General features: G+C 40.1%; 1 protein-coding gene across 1 annotated transcript in view; it reads right to left on the bottom strand.

Annotated features, from left to right (window-relative positions):
- Window positions 1-13,619, bottom strand: part of TNIK (TRAF2 and NCK interacting kinase) — a 304,472-nt gene that overhangs the window by 71,988 nt on the left and 218,865 nt on the right. The window contains 3 exon segments of the mRNA XM_030575025.1: window positions 7,693-7,897; window positions 9,401-9,467; window positions 11,339-11,514. Coding sequence (XP_030430885.1) covers window positions 7,693-7,897; window positions 9,401-9,467; window positions 11,339-11,514 — 448 coding nt within the window.

The following is a 13,619-nucleotide window of genomic DNA, read 5'->3' as shown; positions in this document are numbered from 1 at the left end:
CATTTACACTCTTCTGACTTCCATTGTCTTGGAAGTTGCAGCTGTGTAATGGAGAACAGAATCTGACACACTGCTTCGAATATAGTCAACAAATCTGAAAAGTTAAGTGGCACCTGTGATCTCAGTGCACACCCCTGCAGGATGGAATCCTGCCAACATAGCTATAGCATTTCTGTCTCCCTGGGGCATCATTTGAACTTTAATTACTTTCCGAGTTAAAAGGCTCTGGCTGTAAGTGTCACTAAATCCTTTTAAAAGTTAATAACATACTATCACAGATTTCTTTTACTCAAAGGGATGGATCCTTCCGTTAAGACCTCATTAAGCCAGTTTCAGGACACACTGTACTGTACTGTGTGTGAGAGAGAGAAATATGCATATTCAGCCACATTCAAGCTAAAATTCCAAGTAATTTTTCAAATACTGTTTTGATGCTAAATAGTTATGGAAGGATAGGACTCGTTCCCTCAACCAATATTGGTCAAGCTGCAGAAGATATTAGGCTGTGGTTCCTTTCTGTGGCACTGACTGCTTTTCTTCCCTCCTCTTTATAACCCTTCCAAATCACATATTTCCCATTCCCTGCTATGATACATGTCACCCCACTCCTCTTACTGCTGTCATTTTCCCATGATCAAAACTGAAGTCAGGTACTCCGGGCAGAATGCAGGTTTGAGGATATTCAGCTCTGGGGTGGCCATTCTTAGAATAATGAGTTCACCTGAGTGCCAGAAGGATGTGGACCAAGTGAGAGGGATGTCATAGAACTACCACAGAAACTGTGAAGATTTTCCCATCTGCCTAGTGGATTTAGATACACAATTTTCACTGAAATTATGGCTTTGAAAAGTTCAGCCTAAAAGAATAAAATATGTGTAGGTTGGTTAATTGATGACCAAATGGGATAGCTCCAAGTGTTTGACAGGTATGAACAGAAGTTCTCAAAGGTCTTGTTGAAGGCTTGTAGAGAGCTGGCTCTCCTCTTTAGCTTCATCAACTTAGCTGCATTAAAAGATCACTAACAACATTCAAAACTTCCTTGATTTTTCTTTTTCCATGAGCGCATTTGCTGTCTGTATCACAGGGATGTCATGAGATTGTGAGTGGGAGAACAAATGCCCATGAGCAAGTCTTCTACTGAGCTGTGGTCTACACTATGAAAGAGTTGAAGAACCCTTGATTTAGGATCACCAAAGGAGGGATCATCATACAAGCGATGGGATGACATCAAGGAAAGAAATGCTGAAAAGGATTTCTGATGGTGAGCTCTATTAGGTGGGGGAAGAGGCCATCTACTAGTGAAATGATGGAAATTCCATGTCTTGGTCTATTTAAAACTAGACAGGACAAAAGAATAGAAAATTTCCTTTCTCATTCCTTTCTCTAATTAGTATGATTCTATGACATAAGCAACCATACTGCATTTCTGAAGCCCAAGCATAGCATCCTTCTAAGTCATTCTCTTTGGCACTGCGTTGACTTCCAGCTGACATATTCACTCATTCAGCTTGGCCTTCTTTGTAGGGATTTATTATGTGTCTGGACCCTCTCTATAAACACTGATAAATCTGACACTACTAGGTAGGCTGACTTACAAGCCCAAAAAGAACCACGGGCTCAGGTGTTTATGTGTCCCAGATTGGGTTTTAAAGGCCAATTTTATTTTATTTTGAAATATCAATAGCCTCCATCTTCAGTCTGCTCCCTTTTCCCTCTTTTTACAGTGATCTGCTGATGGAGAGCTGCAATCAAGAGACATTTTCACTGACCATGCCCAGTGCTCTCCAATCAAACTTTAAAACAGTATAGAGCATATTTTGCTCTTAATTACACCGGTATAAACCAGGAGTAACTCAACAGAAGTTGGTGTAGAACTGCTGTAAGCAAGAACAGCCTCAGGCCCAAACTTAGAATACCCTACTGCTGTGCAAGGGCGTGTCCCCACAGTGGGGTAATGCACGCTACTCTCTAGAGCAAAGTCCAAACATTAAAATAACTTTCTGGGGGTAACAGACTGAAGGGACCGGCAATGACATCCAACCCAATGCACTTGTGATTGATACCCTTTGGTGACTGTTTGGTGCTCTCAGCCCAGTCCCTGGTGGACAGGTGATCATTACCATAGTTGGCACTAATTTGCATCCTTGAAAGAGTCTGGAGACCAAGCTTCCCATTCACCCATGGTGGTGGTTCCACCAGTCAGCATTGAGGCACGCTGATATTGGGCACTATGGGGAAGTAGGCACTGATTCTACCCTCTTCTGCAGATAAAATACTTCAGTCTCCTGGTCTCATGCTGAGACCCCTTTCATGAGCATTAAATTCAACTGGAAAATTATAATAGTTAATTGTTGGGGAGATAGGGACAAGGAGTCCATTTGCAAAGCACCCTCAGAGCAATGCAACTTTGTTTTCACTGAGCCCCACTTCACTATTATTCTGCTACAATGTATTGTTTTAATGTGCATTGCTAATGGAATAGGTGCAAATGGGATATGGCATGCCAGTATACTTCTATAAATTATGCCCATTGAAAAGTTGTAAGAACTCATACCAGGGATGGAGAAGAAATGTTTATACTAGAGGTTAAAACTAGATGTCAGAAAAATGAAACTAAGCAAGAGAAAGTACAAGCCGAATATTGGGGAAAAAATCCATGTTGGCAGTGTGTAATGGGGTGTCATGCCCTTTTAAGGGCAGTGGGGACAGCCAATCCTAGTTATTAAGGAGGCGCATCTCAGCAGGGTTCAGCTGATTCCCCTAAAAAGAGCAGCAGGAAGCTGCAGAGAGAGTGAGTTCTCAGGGAGATCGGAGAGGAGTGTAAAGGCTGCTGGGAGGGTATAGGCTCCAGCAGAGAAACCAGGGACTTCAGACAGGAAAGGTCTGGGAATGGGCTGGTAAGAGGGTCAATGGATGAACTTGAGGAGGAACCTGAGAACTGTCTTTGTTTGTTATGATCGTAAAACCAGAACCTGGGAAGAGCTGTGAAGGGACAAAGTATTTGTGAGTTATTGAAGAAGCCCCAGGAAGGGGGAAACTGAGGCAGGGGACTAATTGCTGGCCACCTTGAAGGGCTGCTGGGTGCCCTATTGCTTGAGCCATTTAAAACTAGAAGAAGACAGACATTGTACAGAATGATCCTGAATTTGCAAGGGGAAAGACAAGCTAACCTAACAGGTCTTCCCATCCCTGATTTCTGCATATGTTCTATGAGAGTCTCCACTACGTTCACAACTACATTCTAGAAATATGTATAAACCGACCAGACAGACCGGGTATATGCCATAGTTAGGGTGTGATTTCATTGCAAGGTCAGATTCTATGAATTCTCCCCTTCCTCTATATAAATGGTCATAAAAGGACTGGTCACCCCCACTGTGGAAGTACAGGGGTAGTTCTGTGACCTCACAACAAAGTCATCCTCCTAACTATGGAGTACACATAGTATACCTACACCTAATTCTACCTATACATATTACAGAATATAGATATTAAAGTGGCAAGAACCACACAGAATGCACAGTCTATGGATGATTCAGCTATTGCCAGAAACCTGCTTGGTCTGGATAAAGAGTTAAAACAAACAAACAAAGTCTCAGTTAGGAACATAGGAATTGCCAGAGTGGAAAGACCAACGGTCCATCTAGCCAGTGCCAGCTGCTTTAGAGCAAGGTGCATGCAACCCCACAGCAGGCAATTATGGAATAACCTGCCCTAGGGAAAGTTTTGTACTAACTCGTATTAGTTAGAGGTTGTTGGCTCATGCCCTGAAGCACGAGAGTTTACATCCCCTCAAAAACTCTATTTAATCCTTACTATAACCATTCCTGATTTCTCGCCATCCATATAAATGGTAGCCAATAAATATATTAAACGAGACTGCTTTCTCTCTTCTTACTAACACTAACAGCTTGTCTACATGGGAAAAAGGCCTGGAATAGCTATTGCTGAATAGCTGTTCCACACTAGCTCCCCGCACTAACTCATACTCTGTACCAAGAGTGACTTTGTGAAGTTTAGGATAATCTACTTTGGAAATGGATTATTCTAAACTTAGTACAGAATAAAAGCATCCACACAGAGAGTGGGTGCAGAATAGCTATTGCATTTTATATTCACCCCCTTGCTACTTCTGCACTCTCTTCCCTATGAATTCCCCATGTAGACAAGCCCTAATAACCTCACTATTGGTTGGAGGTTGCAGTATAAAACTGGTAGAGAGATCCTCATCCATATAGGCAACTCCACTTTCACAAGCAGATCCCAAAGGTGGCAGTGAAATAAAAAATCCATGTGCACCTGCCAGCCCCACACCCCGATCTTGTGTACTGAAGTACCTCTTTATACATGCAATTATCCAGTCCACATGAAGATATTTTTGGGAGCACCCATAACCCCCACATTTCAAAAGTTGACCCAAAGTAACTTAGGAAACAGCAGCAGTTGTAAAATTTGAAGACATTGCAAACAGTGAAATCAATAGATCATATTAATTTGACTCATAATGCCAGCAGCTAGAGGTTTTCACTGACACGCTCTTATTCAGCAACTTGAGAAAACCACCAGCTTCCTGACAAAGCCAATTGCTGCTGCTGCTAAAAACACCAACCGAGAGCACAAGATAAACCCTCAGATGCTAGGTTAGCCACTGCTTGACGCACAGTTTCTTGTGTCTGGTCTACGAGAACACACGAGCTTGGGCAGAGAGTTGGTGTGTACAGCGTCAGACATAAGAGGAAGCAAGGCACAAAGTTGCTATTATAAAAATTCAGCAGTAATTTGAAATACGAGCATGAGACGAAATGTTGACATCAGAATCGGGTTTAGGTTGAAGATGCTGTTCAATTAGGACTGCACTTCTCCACTGGTGGCATGACAAAACAGCTGAAAGCCTTCTGTCTCCACAACCCCTTTGGCTCATAACATATTTCCCTCTCATTTTAAAACCTGAAATTTTAAAGGGTCATGTCAACTGGGAAGGAGGCAATGAGAAAACAGCCCAGGGTACTTTTCCAGTTACCCAGAGTTAAGGCATTCATTTCAATAGCTGGATGCAGTGACATTGATTTTGAATGGAAAGAGAAAAGGGAGCGACTTCTTCAGAGCCACATACAAACTAGAGGCCTGATCCTGAAACATGTTCAGCCCCAATAAAATGAGCTCCTCACAGGATCAGAACATAAGAATGGCCATACTGGGTCAGACCAAAGGTCCATTTACCCCAGTATCCAGTCTACCAAGAGTGGCCAGTTCCAGGTGCCCCAGAGGGAATGAACAGAACACGTAATTGTCAAGCGATCCATTCCCTGTTGCTCATTCCCAGTTTCTGGCAAACAGAGGCTAAGGACACCATTCCTGCCCATCCTGGCTAATAGCCATTGATGGACCTATCCTCCATAAGTTATCTAGTTCATTTCTGAACCCTGTTATGGTCTTGGCCTTCACAACATCCTCTGGCAAGGAGTTCCACAGGTTGACTGTGCATTGTGTGAAGAAATACTTCCTTTTATTTGTTTTAAACCTGCTGCCTATTAATTTCACTTGATGATCCCTAGTTCTTGTGTTATGAGAAGTAGTAAACAACATTTCCTTATCTACTTTCTCTACATCAGTCATGATTTTATAGACCTCGACCATATCTCCCTTTAGCCATCTTTTTTCCAAGCTGAAAAGTCTCAGTCTTATTAATCTCTCCTCAGACGGAAGCCACTCCATACCCTTAATAATTTTTGTTGCCCTTTTCTGAACCTTTTCCAACTCCGATATATCTTTTTTGAGGTAGGACGACCACATCTGCGCACAGTATTCAAGATGTCGGCTTACCATGGATTTATATAGAGGCAACATGATATTTTCAGTCTTATTATCTATCCCTTTCTTAATTATTCCCAGCATTCTGTTTGCTTTTCTGACTGCCGCTGCACACTGAGTGGATGTTTTCAGAGAACACTGACTCCAAGATCTCTCTCTTGAGTGGTAACAGCTAATTTAGACCCCATCATTTTATATGTATAATTGACAGATCCCTGTGGAGCCAAGCCAAGGAGATTAGAGCTCTAAATTCAAACCCTGTTTGAGGAAGAGAGAGAATGATTTGTTTCAATTTAAAGGGAGCATATTAATACCCTAAGCAAGTCGAGTAAGTATTGTATTTATTATAGGATTTCAGCTAATCTGGTGTCTGCTTTTATTCTGCTGTTGTTCCATTTCTCTATTGCTTGCAGCAACATCCATTTACACAATGGCAGAGTCAGCTTCCCTTATGATAGTCCTCAAATAATCACTTACTATAGTGCAAGGGATTTTTTAGTGTGTGGAAGTCTATTCCCCTTTTCAAAGTTGCTCTTGACTCATCAACAGTATAGAGAAAAAAGAAAAAACCTGACCTGCAATTTATCAAGTGTAGAACATGCTGCACACTAACAATGTTACAGACCGACACATCTACCAGACTGGAAAATGCTTAGCTTGTGCTTTGCCCCTCTGCTGTTTACAGCCCTGAAGGAGGCTAACAGAACCACCTTGAAGAACAGCCACTCGCTGCTCTTACAAAGTATACAATCAGCTGCTTGAAATTCTTTCATGTCTAAGCTTTTAGCCTGAGGTATATTATCCATTGCATGGAAACCAAGAAAATGTATGGAAATTTAGGTTAAATGTAACAGACACTCTGGCTAGTTCAAATAAATGGGATGGCCCTGATAGCTCATTTGTTGCAAAGTGTTTTTCCGACCAGTGACCTCTTTGCAAAGCTAGTTTAATTGCTCTTAATGTATGGACTCTTAAATGAGGCAGTTGGGATGACTCCAGGATGAGACAGACAATGAGTTATTTTAATGAGAGACCATGTCAAAGGTAGAAACAGGTGAAACCCCTCTACTCTTTCATAAACCATTCTGTAACACAAGAACAAAGGGGTCACTCAATGAAGCTAATGGCCGGTCAATTTGAAGCAAAAGGAAATACCTGACGCGGTGCGTACTCAGCCTGTGAAATTCATTGATACTCAAAGTCAGAGTCAAATACTATCGTATTCTAAATGAGATGGATAATTTTATGACCAAAAATGTTTGCAGTTAGTGTGCTAAGACCAGGGTAATCAAATGTCATGCTTAGGGACATTAACTAATCATTGCAGAAGCAGAAAGGACTTTGCCCTGCCCCTTCCATGAACATCATTGCATAACAGGGCTTAAGATGGACTTAAGTGCAGTCCTGTGCAGATATTATGGGGGCTTTTCACCTTCCTCTCAAGCATCAGGCACAGGCCACCGCAAAAGGAAGGATAATGAATTTGATGAACCACTGGTCCAATCTGGCATGGTAAACTTTAGTGTGAGACAGACCTTAGAACAAAATGCACCTACAGTGGAACTCACATCTGACAAATGTTTCTGGGGACTCTTTTCTGTTCCTTATAACGAAGGCTCATTATAGTGAATGAGCTTGATTGACTTCAGAGGAGATAGTCACTTGGATAGCCTGGTGAAGAGTAGTAGAAGACCACATATAGAACAGGGATGGATAGGCTTTATATTCAACAAAGCATTCTGCTTTATCAATGTTTGTCCTAGCAAGGGTAGAATATATTCCTTTTAAACAGGTTGAGAGCAGTATCTAAGTTCTGTTACAAAAATATTACCCTTTTATTATTGCCATTTAAAAGCCCATTTCATGACCCTGAGTAATTACCTCCTCTAGCCTTCGCCTTTGCTCCTTCTGCTCCTCAATCCGCTTTTGCCGCTCTGCTAGCAGTTGCCGCTTGTGCTCTTCATTCTCTCGCTGCTGCTGCTCCAGCTGCTGCCGTCGGAGGGCCTCTGAACGCTCCTTATTTGCTAGCTGAAGCCTCAAGAAATCCCGTCTCAGTGTCGACTCTCCAGGCAGATTTAGGATGGAACTTCAGAGGGAAGAAGCATCAGAGATGTTCTAACCATCTGTTTATGCTCCCGACTGAGAAATTCTGCATGTGTATCTATGTTTAACTCCTTTCCCCTTTTGGCTCTGCATTTTGCCATTGAAAGTTTTTGTATAACAAGTGGAGGGGGAAGTGCTGGCACAGTATTTGGTGAAGAAAAGCAGGGAATCACAAACGGACTAGCTAGAACAGCTCAGAGACTTGCCAGGTGAAATGCAGCAGTTCTGCTGCCTCATTTTTTACATGGTTTTCAGGAGACAACAAGCTTCATGGTGGATCAGCCTTGAATTTGTGGCATAGCTCACATGAAGAAAGGGTCATCACACTGTTAACAAAATCACTAGTAATTTATGTCCTCGAGTTTTTTTAAGTCTCTAAACCAAAGTCCCTTCCATTGCAGTGGCATGCACTATATTTAGTTGTTCACAACGCAGATTTAGTGTGAATCATTGAAATAAAAATACCAGATTATCTCAGCAAAACAATGGAATAACCTGATACTAATTACAATGATTCTTAAAAATGTCATCAAAAGAAAGTTCAACCACTGTTTAGCTTGAAGAAGCAATCGGAAAGGTTTCATGATGAGAAACTACATATAAATAGGGAGCTATACTTGGAAATAAAGGACCACATTGTCAAGAACTGTCTTTAAATTGAACCTTCAATTTTACCACACCTAAATTCTTGCACATGCAGTTTCCCACATCTAGGTTCTTTGGAGCATAAATATTTGCATGTGTAAAATTCCTTCACACATGTAAATTAGTTAGTTAAGCGAACTGTGTACTCAGCCATCTAACAATCTGGTTTGTTTACACAAATATACTTGCATATACAGTTTTATGTATATAAGACATGAAAAACTGCAAGAACAATTTTAGAGGCTGGATCCAAATGAGTATATGGAAATATTCATCTGTATATTGAAAAACTGGTCAGATTAGGGATAGAAATTCAGACATGTTAGAGGGTGGATACTGCTGCTATGACCTTGACAGCCTGGCACTGATGAATTTTGAGGCCAGTGACTAAGCAGACAAGTTACACAGCTGTCCACATATCATCATATGAAAGAAAATACAGCTATGGTTATTACCCTAGGTTTTTATTTTGTTAAAGAAAGAATAGAATAAAATAATTATCATATCAATGCAGCTTTAAACTCTTAGTGTACAGATGCCCACCAGTGAATAGGATAATATATGGAACCTCTGCTTTCTTGTGGTGTTGGCATACTGTATTGTAGATCACAAAGAAAATGAGGTATCACTTCTTCTCAGCCTTTTAGTCAAGGTGAGCCATAGGATCAATTGAATATCCAGGCATCATCTACTAGAGGGACTACATCCCACCTTTGCATGGGATAGACTCAATGATCAAACTGGTCTTTTTCCATCTCTAGCTCATACAATCCTATAATCCTAACCAATTTTGTACACAGTCAGAGACATACAAGGGGAGAAATGAGCACCTGATTTTTACCTGGGTTCTCCAGAGTCATTTTCTTCTTCCTCTTCCTCACTTCCACTGTATTCATACTCAGTCTCATCTAGGAATGTAATTGAATGTTAGTGCCCTCTATTGGACTCATTTGTTTTTCTACTGTTTGAAGACCCAGATGCTCTGGTATGAGAACAGAAACCTGCTTTACTTTAGCCTGGGAAAAATCAGTAATATTCTCAAGTTTTTTGCTCAAAAAGTCTGATTCTAAATGAGGGCCACAAAGCCAAGGAAATTCAGTCAAAAGCATAATGCAGTCAGCTTGGACTAAGAATACAGCAGTCACTGTGCAGTGGCTGTCTGACATGCCATGCACTTCTTTGTACAATGGGATGAGTTAAGGATGGAGTTTCAGTCTAAAGTCTGAATACAGTGTTCCCGATTCAACGCTCAACACGGATCTATATCAATGGAGCAGAAAGATGCTGATGTAAAGGCAGAAACTGCCAACACCCTTTTGTAAAATCAAAATATAACATTAAACAGATGACTAATATGTAAAGTACAATTTCTGAACCTCAACCCCAGGAACACTCTTGCAAAAGTTAAGGTACAGAGCAGAATTCTACAGCAACAAGCCTGTGAAACTGGGATTTAAATACTGTTCCGAAGGCATAAACTTTCTTTTCCCTAAACATATGCACTTTTCTCTCTCCTATTAATATCCATATTGATATTTCCCAGTCAATGAAGGTGTCTACATAAATACGCAATTACAATGCCGTACCACATTCTGCAATTTCTATTGGATATAAGTGAAATGTAGAATTTTTATCGGATGAAGAGAATTATAGCAAAAGAAAGGTTCACATTTATCCAATTATTTTCCATCTCTAGGGTACAACCTTCATTTGCCAGTGTAAATACATTTAATACTTCACTGGAATCTGGCTTTATTGTTTTCATTTTACTGAAAAAAATATCAGGAAATGGAATTTAAGCATGAAAAAATGACATTGCTTAAAAGAAATCAGAGAAATAGTGATGTATTAATTGGCTGGATTCTAAAAAAAAATTTCAGCCATTGAGAGCAAAAATAGAATACACTACACATTCAAATGCTGGTACTGGCAATATATTATTTTAACAAGTTTGTTTATCCACTAAGTCTTCCTTTTATGAGACTTAACTGTGTCTCTGTATCATTTAAGTCAGTTCACTGAAAATGTATTTGTTTCAATTGGTTATTCCTGTAGCAGACACTGTTGTAAGCTCTTCGGGGCAGGGATTTGGTTTTTATTTGTACAGCCCATTGCCCAGTTTATAAATATGATTTGTGTTGCCATTTTATAACAGAACATAAGAAAACGTGACTTTAGTGGGTTCCACCTTCTGTGTGTGCATGGTGTGTATACATACTCGATTATGAATACACATTCACAAAGTGCTTAGATTCTACATTACAACAGCACACTAGGTCCCTATCCTGCTCCTAGTGAAGTGAAGGGTAAAAATCCCATTGTCTTCAGTGGTGCAAGATCAGATGCTAAGTAATAATAGACATTAGATCAGGCCAATAAATTATTTTTGTTCCTGCGAAAAAATTAAACAAACACAAATTAGTATTTATTGAATTTTTTTTTCAAGTTACTGGGTTTTCATTGAAAACCAACTCCCTAAATTTCTCAGTTTTTGTTTTTGTTTTTTATGAAAACTTAAGAAAACTGAAGAGGGTTGAAAGCACCACAGGACGACACCCATTTAATTAAATCCGTTTCTAAACTGAGTAAAATTCATGTTCAAACTGTGACCAGCCCCTAAGCATAGTCTGATCTCAGTACAGCACCATAGCACAGTCCCTGGGACAGGGTCTCTATTATGTATTTATCCTGTGCCTAACACAGCAGGGCCTTGGTCTATAATTGAGGTCCCAGATCCTACCATAATACATACAATAGCCTCTTCTGCTTGGCTGCTAACCTTTTTCTCCTCGCTTCTTCTTAGTCCTATCAATATGGTCCTTAAGCTGGATGCGAACCTGCCTTTCATTAGGCTGGTCTCGAATAAATGGGTGCTTCATCAGCTGTTCGGTCGTTGGTCTCTGACTGTGGTTCTTCACTAGGCAGCTCTCAATGAATGACTGGAATTTTTTAGACCTAGCAGAGAAAGAAAAATATGTAACCATGTTAAAAAGAAAATCATGAATCTACAATTACGTCTAGTGAAAATGCGTCAGACATTTTCTGGATACTTAAAAGGACCAGCCAGCTTGAATTTTTTTTGTTTGCAAATTGACTAAATTTTTAAAAAATGGATTGTTAGAATGTATTCTTTCAACAGTATTGTCCTGAAATAATTTTTCGCATCTCCTGTTGATGGTTAGAAGGATCTCTCCATTGCTCATTATAAAATACAGATAAAGGGAAACAATTATTTATAATTATCTATTACTGCATTTTGGTGGGCGGTAATAAATTTCTGGGTTGAAGGGGGATAAGCAGAGTGATTTACACTGACTCGATGTTACACAGATTTTTAAACATTTATAACGTGTACAATCTCCTACTCCTTCGTGCTGTTCTTAGTCCTTCACTTACTCCCACCATGAGCCTGGACAGCATGCACTAATCCCATAGGGCATTACATCTTGACTATAGTATGTTTGTGAAATCTGCACTGTCAGCAGGTATCCACACTGCTTCAACCTCCACCCATTTGTGGATCAAGATAATGACCTGCCACTCTTGCTGGGCTGTGCAGAAGTGGGAATGAGGCTCTGTTGACAGCCTAGGCCATCTTCCCCTCCCTGCCTTGCTACAAAGAGTTAAACTAAACTCCAGCCAAAGCAAATCTGAGAAAACAAATTTCTCTTGGCCTCAGATTTTGTATATCAAAAGTTCTGCCTGCAACTAATTTCAGCACATTATAAACCCAAGAGAATAAGGATTTACAAGAAGGAGATGCTGACAGACCACTATGGGGCATGTTGCTTTAGCAAACCGGAACTTTTGTGTAAATTAATGTCAGAAGCCAACTGATATTACAGAATTGCATTGAGAGGTAAAACAATAAGATTTCAGGGATTTTATTTTTAAACCGTCACACTAAAAAGCGATTTATCTTTTAAGTACTAATCCATACAAATTCGGATTTGAAAATAAATGCTACTAGCTCCAATAAAATCCCCCATCTAGATTTATTAATGAGAAAATCTCTCCTCTCTACCCTCTCCCTAAAGAACAGTTTCTTGGTGTATTCCAGAAGGAGAAAGTCGGGTGAAGCTTTATTCAGTCCAGTTCTTTGTACATGTTAAAGTAGAGACTGAGCCTCTGAGCCTGTATGTGGATCCATGTGGGCAGACCCCTTCACATAGGTGGAGCCACAATAGCACTGGGGACCTGCCCAGGCAGATCTAATTGCCGGATCGGGGCCTGAATCATTACAGAGAAATGTAGCCAAAGACTGTACTGTCTGCTATGCTGGACAACAAAAGCAACTGGAAACGTCTCATTTAAGTGGCACTCTGTTTTATACAATCTGTTTGCTTAAAACAAACCTTGCAAAAGTAATTTGCTATCCCCTCCTGAAGTGAACTACCACAAGAATCAGTGTTTAATTACACACTTAAAGTGTTTATTTGACAGTTATTGTAAATAAATACCAATTGGTTATTAATTGACTCTTCCTGGAGTTTAAGGGGTATATAAAATGCTTACGTGTAAATGATCATGAATCCCAGCTGCCAGTAATTTGATTTTGTGCTGCAGTACATTCCATTAGATTAGTACCTCCTGTTTACCCAGTCTGCTTATATGCAGTACTAATATTTTAATACACACATGGAAGTTAGTTAGGTATTGACATCACATACCACAAAAATGTCAAACTAACAGTCAAGTTATATTATAAGCACAGACATTAGTGAGACATTCAGTGCTTTACTGGAAAGCAAATATACACTTTGCACTGCCAGTCTGACAGGTAGTCTTACAACAGCAGTTAAAAAGTGGCCTCCCTTTGCATGTGTGCATGAGATCACCTGTGCATGTACTTTTCAAACATTTGCATGTGCATGTAGTGAAATTTACAAAACCTACTTGTATACTTTTCTAGCAGGCCCTGGCTTCTATTTTAAGGGGAAACACTGCAAAACTTGGCACTCTCATATGGCTTTAATCCTAACAAGGCAAAATTTCGCTATTTCAAATGTTTTTCACTTTGAGTTTTTGGATTGTTTTGAACACGAAATTCAAATTGAAAT

This window comes from Gopherus evgoodei, chromosome 9 (genome assembly GCF_007399415.2).
Source record: "Gopherus evgoodei ecotype Sinaloan lineage chromosome 9, rGopEvg1_v1.p, whole genome shotgun sequence".
NCBI lineage: Eukaryota > Metazoa > Chordata > Testudines > Testudinidae > Gopherus > Gopherus evgoodei.
The sequence above is the reverse complement of the archived record's forward strand: the minus strand, read 5'-3'. Positions and strand labels throughout refer to the sequence as shown.